Raw genomic sequence first — 17,595 nt, forward strand, 5'->3', positions numbered from 1 at the left:
ACAGAGGAGCCGTGCCTGTTCCCGGTGCCCCGTCCCGGGATGGAGTGGGGAGCACTGGGGAGCACCCCGGTGTCCCGTCCCAGGGCGGAACGGGGAGGGGCTGGGGTCCCGGTCCCTCCCAGAGCCCCGTGCTGTTCCGGAATGGGGCAGTGCGGGGTGTGAGCGGGGCGGTGCAGGGTGAGTGGGGCGGTGCAGGGTGTGCGGAGCGGTGCGGTGCGGTGCAGGGTGCACGGGGCGGTGCGGGGCGGTGCGGGGCGGTGCAGGGTGTGCGGGGCGGTGCAGGGTGAGCGGGGCGGTGCGAGGTGTAGAGCGGGGCGGTGCAGGGTGTGCGGAGCGGTGCGGGGCGGTGCAGGGTGAGAGGGGCGGTGCAGGGTGTGAGCGGGGCGGTGCAGGGTGTGCGGGGCGGTGCGGGGCGTGCGGGGCGGTGCGAGGTGTAGAGCGGGGCGGTGCAGGGTGTAGAGCGGGGCGGTGCAGGGTGTGCGGGGCGGTGCGGGGTGTGCGGGGCGGTGCGAGGTGTAGAGCGGGGCGGTGCAGGGTGTAGAGCGGGGCGGTGCAGGGTGTAGAGCGGGGCGGTGCAGGGTGTAGAGCGGGGCGGTGCGGGGTGTAGAGCGGGGCGGTGCAGGGTGTGCGGGGCGGTGCAGGGTGTGCGGGGCGGTGCAGGGTGTAGAGCGGGGCGGTGCAGTGCAGGGTGTAGAGCGGGGCGGTGCAGGGTGTGCGGGGCGGTGCAGGGTGCGCGGGGCGCGGAGCGGCGGGCGCGAAGATGGCGGCGGGCAGGCGCGCCCCCCGCACCGGGCTGCTGGAGCTGCGCGGCCCCGGCGGGCAGTGGCTCCGCGTCCTGCTCACCCTGGCCGAGGACGTGCTGGGGGTCAGCCCTGCTGACGGCCCCGGTCCCGGCCCCGAGGCCCCGGCGGCGGCGCAGCTGAACGGCGGCGAGCCGGGCTCCGCCGCGCCCGAGGCGCTCGCCAACATCAGGAGAACCGTGCGCGTCGTCAAGCAGGACGTGGGGGGGCTCGGCATCAGCATCAAAGGTGAGGCCGGGATGGGGGGGGGGGTGGTCCCCGGGCGGCGGGGACAGGGAGGCACCGGCACCGCGACCTGTTGCTGCCGCCGTTCCGCGGCTCGCTCGGAGCTGGGGTGGGGGTCCTCGTACCCCCCCAGCCCCTGCGCGGGGTGGGGAGGGGGACGCGTGGCATTGACGGGACTCCCTACGGAGGGGGCGATGCTTCGGGGTGCAGGGAGAGCGGCCAGCCCTGCCCGCCGTGCCCCGGCCGGAGGGGGGGGTCCCTGGCGTTTGGGGGCTGGAGGGGACGGATTCTCACTGTCCCCCCGCGCCCATGGGTAGGGTGGTGTCTCAGGAGGCAGGTGGGGTGCAGAGAGCACCCAGTTATACAAAAGCTGCTCTTTTGCAGCCACAGCGAGAGCTCTGCCGGCGTGTCCTTGTCCCCCCGTGTCCCTGAGCTGGGAGATGCCCTTTTAAACTATCAGATAAACGATGTAAAGCCCTTGGAGATCTCCAGGCTCCGGGACTGTTAAACCAACGCATTCGGGCTTGGAGACGTCTGCTCCCGGGAAGCCGAGCAGCGGGAAGCCTCCCTATTGTAATCCCTGTTTTCCTTCCCAAACTGCCTTGGTGACTCGCCTGAACTTCAGGCTGGAAACTTCTTGGGGCAGGGATGGCGTTCCTGGCGTCCTGCCTGCCTTTGCTTTTCGCGCGGCTCCGAGCGTGGTGGAGGGGAGGATGAAAAGGGCAGCAAGGAGGCAGGGAAAGGTCTGTCACGGAGCGTGGCTGTGAGGGGCCGTGACTCCGTGTGCGGGCAGAGCAGGCAGCGGGCTCGGCAGCCCCGGGGGCAGCAACAGGGCAGCTCTCGCCTCCTGACGTGGCTTCTTCTCACAGCTCAGAGGAGACGAACGCAGCCTCCGGCTCCCTCTGAAGTCGGGAGGTTTTGCTGTGTGGATATCTGTGTGCTGGAACTGGATCGACACTGCTGGCCGTATCTCCAGGGTGCCCCAGCCTGCCAACCCTTTTTTTTTTTTTTTGGAAGCATAAAACCCCCTTCGTAACGACCCTTTGGCTGCCAAGTTACTGCTTGCTCTGTGGCTCTCCCAGGAAAGGAGAAACTACACTTGGTTCAGTCAAGACTTTATTTTTGCAGTGACGTATGTGGAAAAGAAGTAGTTGCCATCAGAACTGGGCAGTAGAAGCTGTTGTGAGTGGTGGGGCAGCTCTGGTAGGACAGGACATCATTCCTCCTCTCCAGGCTGCTGGCACCTCCCTGTTTGTGCACGTGCCAATCACGTTTCACCCGGGGATGCTTCTCTGCCACCCGGGGCGTGGGTGAGGTGTCCTGCCATGGGGTGTGGGTCTGGGTGTTGGGAGTGCTGGGCTGGCAGGACAGCAGGAAGCTGAGCTAGAGCTGTGCTGGCCGAGGCTCTGGGCCCTGGCAGGACTCTCGGTGCTGGCAGCAGGGACAGGAGCCGCTGCCGCAGGGACGGAGCAGCCCCCGCCGGGGCCTCTGACAGCTGATAACCGGAGCCCTCGCAGGGCTTGGCAGGCGGCTGAGCGAGGAAATGCCTGTGGCACTGGCTGGGAGCAGCCCCGGGGCGGGCAGTGACAAGAGGCTGGGCTCAACCTCCCCCTCTGGGGTGAAGATCATCTCTTGGAGGCTCCTCGGGACAGGCTGTCCTGGGACTCAGGGCATCTCGGGGACTGCTGATCCCCGGCTGCCGTGGGCAGTAGCTGCTGCATCCCTGCTCCCTGGCACGGAGGCAGCTCGGATCTCCCGGCGGGTTCGAAAGTTAACATGCAAATTGATCTGCCGAAGCCACCGGGAGTCTGAATAGCATTCTTTTAGTCAGGAGAGCAGCAGGTAAGATAGGGCTACTGTGCTGAAAGGAACACGCAGCCAGGTTGGTTCACCTCTCCCTGACTCTTTGGCCTCTCCAAAAACGTTCAGCTGTCTTATCTGTTGAGATCATGAAGTCCTTGGAGCAAGGATAGTCTCTCAGCACACATGATTAATAATGCAAATAAAGACATGCTTTCCTGCCAGAATTGATGGGGAGATGGCCAGGTTTACATGTTCACTCTGTGACTAATCTGTGATCATTCCTAGTGGTTTTGGAGCAATCACTTAATCTGCTGTAAAGCCTGGTGGTACTTTGGCTGCTGTGGTTGGTACAGGTGTCCTGTGGGTATCTGGGGGAACGAGCAGGGGGTTGACCCAGCACAACTGAGTGCCAGGAGAAGGGCTCAGCCTCACCAGAGCCATCTGGTACCGGAGCATCCCCCTCCCCACCTGCTCTCCATGAGCTCCAACAGCCACAACTGCTTCCTGTCTCTTCTGTTTCAAGGTGGCCGAGAGAATAAGATGCCCATCCTGATCTCCAAGATCTTTAAGGGGCTGGCAGCAGATCAGACCGAGGCGCTGTACGTGGGGGATGCCATCCTCTCCGTCAACGGCACCGACCTGTCCGAGGCCACGCACGACGAGGCCGTGCAGGCCTTGAAGAAGACGGGCAAGGAGGTGGTGTTGGAAGGTAAGAGACAAGGGTGCAAGGAGTGACAAGGGTCCTTCTGTACTGGGATGGCGCTGGGGTGGCGTATCAGACACGTGTGCCACTGCTCAATGTCCAGCAGCTCCATCTCTCTGCTACGGGACTGGGGTCAGGCAGTGGTGGGAGGTGTGGGACAGGTTTCTGGGGTTTTGGGCTCTTGTGTTGCACAGCATCACCCCAAGGTCTGCAGTTCCTGGGGAAATAGAAAACGTTTTCTGCTCTTCCCCCAATTTTAATTTAAACCCACATCCCTGGCTGGGATTTTGGCAGTGGGAAGGGAGTGTGCTGATCCCCTGCCCCTGCTGAGCAGCTTTGGATTTGCTGGGTGGGTTTGGGGCAGGCAGGAGGAGCAAGTGGAAGGTGAGGCAGGACCAGCTCAGGGGTGCAGCTGCAGGGGCTGCCCACCCATGGGATCCCTGGCAGCTGAACCTCAACTGCAGCCCCCCCCCAATTTGGCAGATGAGGCTACAAACATCCCAGGGATGCAGCTTTCTCCATCCTGGGAGAGACTGGACCTGGTCCCCTCGGAATGGGCTCCTTCTTGCTACTGGGTAGCCAATTCCAGTGTCTCCCAGCCTGCAGAAGCCCCCCAGCTCCACTTGAGGAGTGGGTGAGGGCGGTGGGTTGTGACCATGGGAGTGCTGAGGGAGAGGCCCCATTCTTTTCCCGTTGTCTTTCACATCACATCTGTCCATGTTTGCCCACCCTCTGCCAGCTTGGCCAGGCTGGGATGAGCACCCCAGATTTGCCCCTCAAGACAAAACCCTTCCCCTCCCCTCTCTTCCAACCAGCCCGTAGGATTGCCCTGGTTAACTGTGAGGGTCTTGGCACCAAAGACAGTGCAGATCCCAAAGGGAGGTTTGATTTGGGGGCAGCTCTCTGGGCTGTCCCTGGACAAAGAAAGAGTCCTGCGTGCTCTGCTGCCAGCAACCACCGTGGTTCCTGCTTTCCTCTGCCTTCTCCAGATTGTCTCAGCTCCAGATTTTCATTTTTAGCTTCGCTCAGCCCTTTCTGCTGTGGGTTCCTCCTCTCCTGGGAGCCGCAGGACCACGATTCAGCCCGAGGAATGTGCTGCTCTGCACAGCTGCTGGGAGCAGATAGGGCTGTTGGTGGGGTGGTTTTGTTGTTTTTTTCTGACCAAAGAGAAATACAATAGCTTCTTTCTTTGTGAGTCTGCGAAATTCCTCCCCCTAGCCGCTGTTCTTGGACCACCCTCTCTTTGTTATTTTCTGTCCATCCTTTATTTTGGTGTGGGTTTCCTTTCTGTGAGAGGTCCTGCCAGAGGTGGAGATGAGCTGCCCTTTCTGTAGAGGATAATTTCTCTCCCTGAACCCCCTTGTCTTCCTCTTCCTCCATCCCCTGGGAGCCGGGCACTGCCAGGTTGCTCTCCCGTGAGGCAGCTGCAGGCAGGGCCTTTGCTGGAGCTCACTGAGCTCAGGTATGAGCTGCTGGGCTTCTTAATTAATTAAAACTCCCAGCAGGTACCTTGGGAGCAGAGTGAGGCAGGGCTGGAGACTCTGCACTGTGGCTGGAGGCCACAGCACTCTGGAGACTCTGGGATAAGTTGGTAGCTGACACTGTTGGAGCTCTGCACTGTGGTGTTGCTTGGGGTGCTCCAGGCAACAGCTGGAGCAGGGAATGGGTCTCTGCTGCTCATCTGATCACAAATGTCACCTATAAACACGGTGCATCTCCCTGCCCTCCCTGTTCTGGGTTTGCTGGCACAGTACAGCCCTTCCCATGGAGGATGGCTGGGCTGGCACTGTGCCAGTGTTCCCATCAGGCTGTCACTGCCCTGGGGAGCTGATGGCCCTGCCTCAGGAAAAGGTGTCCCCTGCCTTGTACCTGCCATCCTGGTGGCTCTCCAGGAGCTGCTTTGCCAAGCGTCCTGCCCTGGGGAAGAGTGGCAGGGCTGGAGGGCAGGGGATGGCCTGAAGGTGCCTGAAGGGTGTTAAAGGGGGATTCCCTGCTCTCTTCTCCTGCTCGGACTTGCTCTTGAGTTTGGAGAAAAACACCTTAACATCACTTAGACACTTCCTGGTCCCTGCATGCTGCCAAGTGTGACTCCAGCTTTCCTTACGGTGCTGTAAGTATCAAAACAGAGTAGTTTGGCACAGCCAGTGTCTGCTACCTTGCTCCTCCTGGCTGCAGTCATTCCTGGGATTAGGAGTCTTTTGGATAGCTTGCAAGTGGCACTGCAGCAGGTAACAAATCTGGGAGAGCTGGCACCTCCTTACAGGGCAGTGAGCTGGGGTGGGACCCTCCAAAGCAGCAGAGCTGGGAGGTGGTGTGTTTTAATTTGAGGATCAGCAGTGGCTCCACGTGCCAGGTCTCACCCCAGGCTGCTCAGCTTGGCTTCTGGCCCCTGGGTTGTCATTGCTGCCCAGGCGTGAGGACACACAGATACCTTTCAGTGTGTCCTGCCAAGATTCTTTTTTGGATGTGCCAAACTACTCCCTTGATATTTGCAGGAGGAGTTTGACTGTATTTATATTACATTGTTATTTCAGGGTGAGTTGCTCTCCCTTGCCTTATTTTTCCCTTGTTGGTTTTTTTTTTTTTCTTATTTTCATTGCTTGGAATCCAGAGATTTTCCATGGCAGGGGAAAGGCTGATAAATATCCTTCCAGCTGCCCTGGGAAGGGCTTTGGTGACAGGAGTGGTTTTCCTGGGGAGGCCCCTGTGCTGTATTGTCAGGTGGGGAGAACTGGGAGCAGTGGGGGGGAGGAGCTGGGGCAGCCTTGGGCATCTCAAATCCAGGGCAGCTCAGGGCTTGTTGGCCACAGGGATACTCCTGGGGCTGCTGCAGCTCTCCAAGACTTGCCTGGCCAAGAAATAGCCTGGAAGCCTGAAATTCAGAAAAACAAAAGGGTGCCAGGAGAGAGTGGGGCTGGGGATACCCAGCTCCATCAGGCTGATTGCCATAACCATAGGGTGGAACCCAAGCAGAAACAGAGGCTTTGAACCTGCCTGGAGATGATGTAGAGAGAGGATGAGGGTCCACATCCTCCTCCACACCTCGCTGCTCTGAAGCTTTGTGTTGAATCCATGCCATGATCCCTGGGCTGGAGCAGAGTGTGCCAGCACCAGGCTGATGGCCCAAGCAGCAGGAGGGTTCTCTTGAACTTGGGTGTCTGTGTGGCTGGGACTGTTTTCCTGCCTGGAAGAGGTTTTGTGGCTCCTCAGTGAAGCTCTCTGGGGTCAGGAGCTTGGCTTTGGTCATGCTGAGCCATGGGAGGTGTGTGGGGCACGTCATGCAGGCTCAGGATTGAGGGTGCAGGAGTGTTTGGTTTGTGATTATTCTCCATCCTTGGGAGGAGAAGGAGAATTTGTACCCGAGAAGTAAACCCAAGGAATTTTGGTGGTTCTGCCCTTTCTGGCTTGCTGAGGAGAAAAAAAAAACTCAACTGCAACACAGAGGGAAGAGCAGGGCAGACAAAGGGCCTTTGGTTTACCATGTCCCTGATGCAACATGCTCCAGGGTTCAGGGCACATGTGATGCTCTGACAATGCCCCTGTGCCACCACTCCCCTGCAGAGTCACCATCCTAGCACAGGTGGACACAAGCCCAGAGACTTTTGCTGTCCCCCAGAAACCTAAAATAAAGCATTCTTCAGTGAAGGCCCTGAGCAGTTAAAGGTTTTATTTGTCCCATCTCCTCCATCCTGGAGAGGATCAGTGGGACAGGCTGTCTCTCCTGGGAAGTGGAGAGCCCACATGGCTTTGGGGGCTGTGTGGATTAGCCCAGCAGCCACCCATGGCTGTGTGCCTGCTGGAGGTGGCTTTAAGTCAACAGCAGTGAGGCAGCGTTTCTGCCAAGTGGTTTTTGGAGGGTGCAGGCTAACAAACAAGGACCAGGTAGGAGCTCCAGCAGCGTTAGTTAGAAGGAAAAAATAATTTAGGAATTACGGTTACTGGCAGCAGAGGTGATGTGTAATATGGTCTGAGTTATGTGCTTTAATGAGATGGAGGTAATTAATTAATCCATTCAATACCAGTTGCAGTGAAGGGACTGGTGGAAGTGTAAGTCACCTGCTATAAAGCCAATGTTGGGGTCACTGGAGGAGAGAGAAGCTCCTCTGGGACTGTGACTCCCACAGCTTCCAGCACATCCCAACTTCCTGTGCCGGCTCAGGACCCCCAGTGCTGTGGAAACCCATTGGTGCTTCTTGGCATTAAATCCTCCTTAAAGCCACATACCAGCGACACACACACTGGGCCATTCCCTAATTCCCTGTGCCCCATCCTGGGCTGGGCACTGCTCCTCTCCTCCGTGGCTCCATCGGGACGTGACCCCACCGTCTCCCAGCGAATGCCGGTGACGTCCCCGCGTGCCGGGGGAGCCAGGGGCTGGCGCAGGGACAGCGCTCGGGTTTCAGCAGCTGAATGATATCTTTCTGAACTCCAATTAGTTCCCAGGCACCGGCATAATGGCAGGTCCCTGCTGCCAAGATTAATGGCCCGGGTGGGATCCCGCGTGGCTGGGATGCCTGCGGGAATGCGGCACCTATTTATAGCGGGAGTGCAGGGCACGAGGCTGGTGGCCCCGCGCCGCCGCCTTGGCCCCGGGGCCACCACAGGCTGACCCGGCCCACGTGTCACAGCAGCGTGGCCTTTTATAGCTGTGTCCTGCGAGGCACCCGCGGGGCTCTGCCTCCCCGTAGCTCCTGCTGGGTGTCAGGATTTAGAGGTTCTAGGGAGCTCACCGGGATAGGAATGAAGGGGGAGGTCTCAGAATCGCTGTTCTGAGCTGGAATGGACCCACAGGGATCATTGACTCCAACTCCTGGCCCTGCACAGGACACCCCAACAACCCCACTACGTGCCTGAGGACATTGTCCAAATGCTTCTTGAGCTGTCAGGCTTGGTGCTGTGACCCCTTCCCTGGGGAAGATGGGTGGAAGGTGGCTGGTGGTGGGCAGGGGAAGTTTGGGGGTAGAGGGCTGTGTGTGCAGACTGTCTCCCGGTGGGAAAAGGGCTCCATTCTGGCACCTCAGGCTGCCGTGGCTTGGCTGCAGCGATTGGAGCTGGGCCCATCCAGCCACCTACAAATGTCAGCTGGAAAGCCAAGCTCGTGTCCCCACTCCTGCCACCCACTCCACTGACTTGGAGCTGGAGTGGGACCAGCAGGGATGGCTGGGGACGTGGCAGCAGGCACGTGTCTGCCCCGTACTGTTTTCCCCGAGCACCTCCAAAGGGAAGCCCTTTCCCTGGAGCCACTTAGCTGGTTCCACACTCCCCCAGGGCAGGACCGGGACTGGCATCCCGCCTGCTCAGCCAAAGTTTTCTGGCCAGTGTTGCCAAACTCATTCTCAGGATGTAGCTGTGGGGTCCCATCAATTTGTGGTGCCTTTCATCTCCCCCTTCCCTTAAACCCCAGGAGCTGGCTGCCATCCCAGCGTGGCTCTGAGGGCTCTGGCTCTGGAGCCAGGATCACTGGGGACTGAAAGCTGATTTCTTGTCCCTGGTTTGAGGCTCACGGGGCAGGGCTGAGCTCTGAGCACGCACTCCATGGCTTTTCCTGGGGCCAGGCCAGGGTATTTGAGAGCTGTTACTCAGTTGGCAGCGGGACTGGCTGTACCAGCACAGTTTGGACTGTGTAATTTTGGCCTGGGACTCTTTCCCATTCCCCACCCCTGCCTGTGTGTGCTGCCCCAGGGACCTGATCAGGCTTGGATCTGTGAACTGATCTGGGTTAAAGGGAAGAAAAAAGGGGGGAAAGGCCATTTTTATCCCTCTTGGAGGGCTTCTTGTGCTGGGATGGTGGAGCAGAGGTACTGGGAGGGTCCTAGGTGTCATGTGGGGGTGGTGAGACCCTGGCACAGGTTGCCCAGAGGAGCTGTGGCTGCCCCATCCCTGGGAGTGTCCAAGGCCAGGCTGGAAGGGGCTTGGAGGAACCTGGGCTAGTGGAAGGTGTCCCTGCCCATGGCAGGGGGTGGAACAATGTGATCTTTAAGGTCCTTTCCAACCCAAACCATTCTGTGATTCTGTGTCCCCCTCTGGTGTGACCTCATCCACCACAGGGGTGCAGGGCATAGGACCCACAGCACCCATGGGTGGCATCTCTGGGGAGGTAATGGAGGGGACACCAGCTCCAGTGAAGGGGGTTTCAGCGGGGCAGGATGAGGCTGCTCTGGTCCATGCTGTGCCCTCAGCCGGGTGCTGCCTCTCTTCCAGTGAAGTACATGAAGGAGATCTCCCCTTACTTCAAGAACAACCCCGCGGGGGCCACGGTGAGCTGGGACCCCTCTCCTGGTGCCCCGCAGAAGCGATCCTCCCCCGTCCTGCCCCCTCGGGAGCTCCGGGAGGGCCGCACCGTGCCCCTGAAGATGTGCTACGTGTCCCGCAAGTGCCTCCCCACCGACCCGGAGCACAGGTCAGCGTGCGGGGCTGGGGGGTGGCGATGCCGCCGCGCTGCCCCGGGGGGGCCGAGGGCCGGCGGGACCCAGCGGGGCCGTGTCCCTGCAGGTACTTGGAGGTGTGCTCGGCGGACGGCCGCGTCGCCCTCTTCCTGCGGGCGAAGGACGAGGCCACGGCGCAGTCCTGGCTCGCCGCCATCCAGGCCAACGCGGGCGCGCTGCTGCCGCGGGTGAAGGAGGAGCTGCGGGCACAGCTGGCGGGCGCGGGCACGGCGGCCGGACGGGAGGTCAAGCACGTGGGCTGGCTGACCGAGCAGGTACCCCCCGCCCCGCACCGCCCTGTGCCACCGCGCTGCTGGTGGCCCTGACCCAGTCGCTTTGCAGCTCCCCAGCGCCGGCACCAGGAACCTCCTGGCCGTCCTCACGGAGAAGGAGCTGCTGCTGTACGGCAGCCTACCCCAGAGCCGGGATGCCCTGGGCAAGCCCACGCACAGCTACCCCCTCATCGCCACCAGGTAGGGGCCACTGGCCCGGTGCCCTCCTGCCCCGCACGGGGACAGTGGCGGGGGCTGGGAGTCAGGACAGAGCTCCAGGGGTCGTGACAGAGCCCCAGGGTGGTGGCAGTGACCAGGGGTGGTGGCTGTGACCAGAGGTGGTGGCAGGAACTGTGTGTCAGGGCAGAGCCCCACGCTGATGGCAGGGGATGGTGGTGGTGGCAGAGGCGTTTGAGGTGATGGTGGAGTCCCGGGGTGGTGGCAGGGCAGTGGGGGGATGATGGCAGAGTCCTGGGCGTGGTGTTGGCAGGGCACTGGGGATAGTGACAGTGTCCAGGGGTGGTGTCAGGGCGCTGGGGACGGTGGGCTCAGAGCCCCGGGGCTGGTGCGGGGCTCAGTGCGGGGGCACTGGCAGTGTCCCGGGGCGGGGGCAGTGTCCCAGGGTGGTGCAGAGCCCTGGGGCTGGTGCGGGGCTCAGTGCGGGGGCGGTAGCAGTGTCCAGGGGCGGTGGCACTGTCCCGAAGCAGGGGCAGTGTCCCGAAGCGGGGGCAGTGTCCCGGGGCGGTGGAGGTGTCCCGAAGCGGGGGCAGTGTCCAGGTGCGGTGGCAGTGTCCCGAAGCAGGGGCAGTGTCCCGGGGCGGGAGCGGTGTCCCGAAGCGGGGGCATTGTCCCGGGGCGGTGGCACTGTCCCGAAGCAGGGGCAGTGTCCCGAAGCGGGGGCAGTGTCCCGGGGCAGTGGCGGTGTCCCGAAGCGGGGGCAGTGTCCCGGGGCAGTGGCGGTGTCCCGAAGCAGGGGCAGTGTCCCGGGGCGGTGGCGGTGTCCCGGGGCGGTGGCGGTGTCCCGAAGCGGGGGCAGTGTCCCGGGGCCGGTGCGGGGGCTCATCCCGGGGGCTCCGTGCGGGGGTTCGGGCGCTGCGGGGGCTCATCCGCGGGGCTGCAGCGCCCCCTGCCGGCCCCGCCGCGCAGCCACCGCGGAGCGGGATGCGGGGCTGGGACGGTGCGGGATGCGGGGCTGTGCTGGGGCTGTGCGGTGCTGAGATGCGGTGCTGAGATACTGTGCGGGATGCTGTGCGGTGCTGAGGTGCGGTGCGGGGTGCTGGGGCTGTGCGGTGCTGAAGTTTCGTGCTGAGGAGCAGTGCGGGGTGCTGGGACGTTGTGGAGCGCGGTGCGGGGGCGGTGCTGAGGTGCAGCGCTGGGGTGCGGTGCGGGCTGCGGGGCTGTGCTGGAACTGTGCGGTGCTGAGGTGCGGTGCGGGATGCGGGGTTGTGCTGGGGCTGTACTGGAGCTGTGCGGTGCTGAGGTGCGGTGCAGGATGCGGGGCTGTGCTGGGGCTGTGCTGGGGCTGTGCGGTGCTGAGGTGCGGTGCGGGATGCGGGGTTGTGCTGGGGCTGTGCTGGAACTGTGCGGTGCTGAGGTGCGGTGCGGGATGCGGGGTTGTGCTGGGGCTGTGCTGGAACTGTGCGGTGCTGAGATGCGGTGCTGAGGTGCGGTGCGGGTGGGCGATGCCGGGACATTTCGGTGCGGGGCGCGGTGCTGAGGCTGTGCTGGGACGATGCGGTGCTGAGATGCGGTGCAGAGGTGCGGGGCGCGGTGCTGAGCGCTGTCCCTGGCGCAGGCTGGTGCACTCGGGGCCGGCGAAGGGCTCGGCGCTGTACGAGGCCGAGCGCTCGTTCGCGCTGCGCGCCGGCAGCCGGCTGGGCGTGCAGACCCACCTCTTCAGCCTGGAGAGCCCCCGGGAGCTCGCCCTGTGGACGCGGCTGCTGGTGGACGGCACCCACGGCGCCGCAGAGCTGGCCCAGGAGGTGTCGGCAGGTCAGCGGGGGGCCGGGGGGGCCGGGCGGTGCGGGGGGACCCCCGGCTCACCCCTGTCCCCTCCCCGTCCCCAGCCTGCACGTGGAAGGGGCAGGAGTGCACCCTGACCGTCCACATCGACAAGGGCTTCACCATCTCCACCACGGAGCCCGGGCTCAGCAGGACCATCCTGCTCCAGCAGCCCTTCGAGAAGCTGCAGATGTCCTCGGATGACGGCACCAAGATGCTCTACCTGGACTTTGGTGGCCCAGAGGGAGAGATCGTGAGTTGGCTTTGCCTTCAGCACCCCCCACCCACACTCCCACCAGTCCCAGGGGAGAGGGGGAGCAAAGAACCCGCCCTGTGTACAGCACCCATCCTGCCTGGCATGGGAGTGAGGCATGGCCCATCCTTCTGCCCCAGCCAGGGTGCACAGCTCTTCCCAGGGCCCCAGGGTAAGGCTGTGGTAGAGACTGGGGGGGTCTGGGTGGTCCCTAGCTGAAAGCTGCTCCAGGAACAGCCTTCCCCTTTGTGAACACCCCTCCCTTCCTTTCTTGCAGCAATTGGACCTTCACTCCTGCCCCAAAACCATTGTCTTCATCATCCACTCCTTCCTCTCAGCCAAGGTGACCCGGCTGGGGCTGCTGGCATGACGAGGGAGCGGAGCAGCCCGAGCCCCCGGCCTATCTATGCACCTCCCTCCTGGCCGAACCCAGCCCCAAGCCATCCCAAGGAGACTGGAGCCCCTGTGGGATCACACCACCCCCACCAAGGAAAAGCACCATCCGCTGGGAAACCCCCTCCTAGGGCGTCTGGGTGAAATCCCCCTTGGATGGCAGCACTGGGACTTCTCCGGTCCCTCCTTCCCCTCCTTCCTAAGCAGCTGCAGAAGCCCAGTGAGAGCCCACGAGTGGCAGCAGGGCCGTCACCCCAGTGCCTTGAGAGATGATATTTTGTGTACAAAGAACCCGTTTGTATCCATGTTTTATATTTATATCCCCCACTTAAAAACGCTGACACGGCAGCTCTTCCCTCACCTGGCTTGGATTCCCCCGGAGAGTCCCCAGGTCCCGCAGCACAAGGACACGTGTCTGTTTTCCAGACAGGCAGCCCGAGGACTGGAGGCCAAAGCCAGCCCCAAAGTGCTTAAGAGATGGGAACTGCAGATCAGCTGTGCTTGCCAAATTTCCCCATGTTGTACGAAATGATAGGAACCACTTTTGTGTGTCGGGGTTGGACAGCGCGTTCGGTTTTGCTCACTCCGGAGTCACTTTATTTCTCGGTTTGGGGGGAGGGTTTGTCAGCTGGCTGCTGCAGAATAACTTCTTCTATGAACCAAAAGATTCTGCATGAAAATGCCTTTTTTTTTTTTTTTGGTTGAATAAATCTTGCAGATCACGACCAACAGGAGCCAAGATCAATCTCCTGATTTCACTTGGAGAAGTAGAAAGTCAGTTTGTGGACGATGCCTGGTCTTGGGGTGTTTTCCACCAGGGAAAGGAAGGAGTTTGTATGGAGGCTGTGGGGCTTTGCTGTGAGCTGGTGGTGCTGGTCTGGAAGTGCTGAGGACACTATGGGAGGATTCAGGTGGGAACAAACAGGTTGCTCAGAGCTCCATCTAACCTGACCTTGAACACTTCCAGGGATGGGACGTCTACAACTACTCTGGGCAACCTGTGCCAAGGCCTCACCACCCCCACAGGGAAGAAGAAGCACAAGAACATCTTATTTGTTGTAAAAAAATAGTTCTTATGGGGTGCATCAGGACTTGGGTGCTCAGCTCTCTGTGGGACAGGGTGATGGAGAGGAAGGAGATGTCCCTGCACAGCCCCATGCAGGGCAGCAGGAATCTTTTGTGATGAACAAGCCCGTACATTTTATTGCCCAGAACTGTCAGATTTCCAGGCGACCTCACAAAATGGATTTGCAGGAGGAAAAAAAAAAGATCTCCCCTCACGTTTCTAACTGTTAAATCAATACAAGTAATTTAGAAACAGATGGTGTATTTTCTATGATCAAAAGCATGTCTGCACAAGGAAACACATTATTACTGCAATTTGCCTTCCTCTTTTTGCCCTAGAGCCATTACTCTTTGGGGTTCATTGCAATAAAAGAGGGAATCACTCCCAGTCCAGAGCAGATTTCCTATTAATCTTACAGACCACAAGCTGCCTTGACTTTCCCAGTGCAGCTCAGGCTCTGTCCCACTCCATGCCTGGACTGTGAAGGAAATAGCTCAGTTAGGAGATGGATATTTTTCTTGGATTTCTTTGCATTTGATATTGGTGATGGTGTGAGGACTTTTTCCCCTCCTATATTTTTGGTGGTTTCTGAGCCTCTTCATCCTTCTGGCACCATCCTCTGCTTAATGGGACCCTTTCCCCAGGGATGCTCCTGCAAATGGACCTGTGAATAACACAACTGGCACCTGGAGGAGTGAGTGCTCCTGCTTGGGCCCACCACAGTATTCCCCAGAGAGGAGGAACAGCTTCTCAGGGTTTTGTTCTGCCAGGCACTTTTATGGCAGAAGGACTAATATTTTTTGAAAGCAGCTTTCAAATAAACCTAATGGACTCTGCTTATAGAACTGGGATGATGAGAACGGGCTCAGGAAAAAGCAATTTCCTCAACTCGGTCTGAGGCGACTGGAGTTTTATTTGGCCACCATGACTGGAACAACTCAGGGAAGGGGGAATTTAAAGGTGCCGCAAGTGTTGGAAAATGGATGGCAAATGGGAAAGGAGGAGGGAAAAAGTCCTATTCTGCTCTCTACATGGAGCTCTTGGGATGCTGGTTGCCAGAGGGAGGCCAAAATGGGGATGTGAATGGATGCAGAGAAACTTTGGCACCCAAAGCACTTCGGTGCCACCCATGGAGAGAAGTGGGTGATGGCAGTGGGAGGTGGCTGCAGCCTGGCTCTGGTGCAGTCCCTTCCCCTTTGGGAGCGAATCCAGCCAGGCCATGGCGAGGTGAGCTCTCCGTTTCCTCCGGGAGGAAACCCAGCACTGCCGTCATCCTCAGCAGCAACGTCACGAGCAGGAATTTTCCCCAGAAATGGCTTTTCCAGGTTGTAAGACCTGAAAAAAACAGCCCTGGTGAAGGAGCCGGAGAGGGAAGAGAGAGATGCAGCGGGAAGAGTGATTAGATTGTCCCCAGGTGTTTGCTCAGCCACGGCAGAACACAGTTTCCCTCCCGATACCGCTTGTACTTTCCATTAGTCAGCCCTGACCTTTTAGTGCCGTAATCAAACAAGACAACCCAACACTTAAATCTGAGCGTTTAGTGCTGACATTTACAATTGGTTCTCGAGTTGGAGAGACCAAATGAGAATTTCCTCGCAGACAGAATGCTGCAGGGCCGGGGAATCAAACCATTCCATCGCTGGATCGCAGGCACGCCGGCCCCCTTGGCCGCCCCGTGCAGTGGGTGGTATTTGGACTAGAGCCTTTCAGTACAAAGTCAATATTCACCTGGAGTTTGTGCATCCCAGGGAATCACCTGACTGGGGCACGAGGAAGCTGTATTTGGCTTTTAATGGGTGTAAACAGGAGTGATCTTACACAGGCAGGAGCCCTGTGGGAGCGGGGAAGCTGCGTTAAAAGTTAAGGATCTAAGGCAGTAATGAGGATGTTTTCTCTCATTCAGCCTCAGCTGGAATCCTTGCCTGAAAAGCGAGCACTTGGTTCATCCCTTGGTGCATCCTGTGGCATATTCCTTGGCACATCCCTCTGTGTATCCCTGGACACATCCTGTGACACATTCCTTCATGCATCCCTTGGGGCATCCCTCGGTGCATCCCTCTGCCATTCCTCAGTGCTGGCCTTGGTTCACCTCTCAGTGCATCCCTCAGTGCATCCCTTGGTTCACTTCTCAGTGCATCCCTTGGCACATCCCTTGGCACATCCCTTGGTGCCTCCATAGCCCCACACGTGCCCTGCAGTGGCAGCTTGGCTGTGCCACCCCTGTGCAAATCCCTGTACAAGGATGGGCTTTTCCAACCTTGTCTCCGAGGGATCCAAGCCCTGAGTATTTACTGGTGTTTGCCTGGTGAGGATATAGGGCTGGTGGGATACTGGGAGCCAGAACACCCATGGCAGCCCCCAGGTCCTGCACCCATCCCACTGTGGCTCCCCCAGCTTGTCCTCACACAGCAGTGTCTGTGTCTTCTCCTCCCGTGTGATAAATTCCCACTGGAGCCACTTGACTAAGTTAAATCCACTAAGAAAAAGTCTGGACAAGGTTTCCCACGTTGCTGTTCACCATGTGCAGTGCTCCTCCTGCCTCCTCCAAAGAGCAGCCAAAGCAGATGGGCTGCAAACCAGGACAGCACAGCTTCCCATTCCCAGCAACAGCCTTGTCCCATAAATAGGCTTAAACAGTCCAAAATACTCTGAATCAGGACTCTTTTCTTCCTTTGCTAATACGAGGTTTGAATAAATTAATATATTATTTAAATTACAGAAAACAGAGCTTCAGCTGTCCAGGACACTTGTTGTTGCTGTATTTTCCCAGCACTGCTCCATGTGCTGCTTTCCTGAAGCACCTCCTGTGTGGGGACATCCCATTGTGATTTGACATGAGAACTGGGATCAGCATTTGTGTCTGCAGCTACAGATTCCTGGTGCTGTCCTGTGCAGGGCCAGGATCTGGACTCAGTGATCTTTGTGGGTTCCTTCCAACTCAGGATATTCTATGATTCTGTGAAAAAGCAATATATACATATATTTATATATATTTAAATGCTTATTTCTCACTTTTATCAAACTGCACCTAAAAATTGCACTTTAAATATGGTTAGCTCTCACGTGTGGGGTGGTGCTTGGGGCATCCAAACACCCCATCCTGCTCCATGGGTGCTGCTGGAGGCCAGGGATGGGAGGCAAGGATATGCCTCCAGCCTGCAGGGTCCTCATTGCTGCATCCTGATAGTTAATAATTTCCTCTGTGCCTGCTGGGCTGCTGCTTTCTCCCATGCTCCTCCTCCTTTCAGTCCTTATGGAAAATACTTGTTCCTCCTTCCCTGGTCCCCCGTGCTGGGTGCTGTGCCAGGTGCTGAGTCCCCTTCCAGCCCCCTCCTGTGCCATCTCCATGGGAACAGAGTGTGGAATGACACAGATGGTGGGAGAAATGAGCTGTGGGTCACCACCCCCTTCTCCCCTTGGTCAGAGGTAAATCAGACTGGGGGGGATGTTTGAACGTGTGATGTTCTCAGGGAGAATCTCTCCCCAAACCCCTCGGGGCAGCTGCTGGTGGAAGTTTTCAGCCACATCCTTGGGTGGGAATCTGCTTGTCTGGGGAGTGGGGACGGAGTTGGTTGGTGTGGGAAGGGAAATGCTGTACCCAGGTGAGACCCGCTAGTTCATCTGGAGCTTTTCCTGCATTTCTGAGCACCACTG

The 17,595-nt window shown here is 59.2% G+C and overlaps 1 protein-coding gene across 1 annotated transcript; it reads left to right on the forward strand.

The window, feature by feature from the left end:
• Nucleotides 1-739: 739 nt before the first annotated feature.
• SNTA1 (syntrophin alpha 1) lies at nucleotides 740-13,592 on the forward strand. Its single transcript, XM_032704699.1, has 8 exons — nucleotides 740-1,028; nucleotides 3,352-3,537; nucleotides 9,733-9,931; nucleotides 10,024-10,231; nucleotides 10,299-10,429; nucleotides 12,024-12,220; nucleotides 12,295-12,482; nucleotides 12,760-13,592. The coding sequence occupies exons 1-8, from the start codon at nucleotides 761-763 to the stop codon at nucleotides 12,850-12,852; spliced, it is 1,470 nt and encodes a 489-aa protein (XP_032560590.1). The 5' UTR covers nucleotides 740-760; the 3' UTR covers nucleotides 12,853-13,592.
• Nucleotides 13,593-17,595: the final 4,003 nt, after the last annotated feature.

This window comes from Chiroxiphia lanceolata, chromosome 17, assembly GCF_009829145.1.
Source record: "Chiroxiphia lanceolata isolate bChiLan1 chromosome 17, bChiLan1.pri, whole genome shotgun sequence".
NCBI lineage: Eukaryota > Metazoa > Chordata > Aves > Passeriformes > Pipridae > Chiroxiphia > Chiroxiphia lanceolata.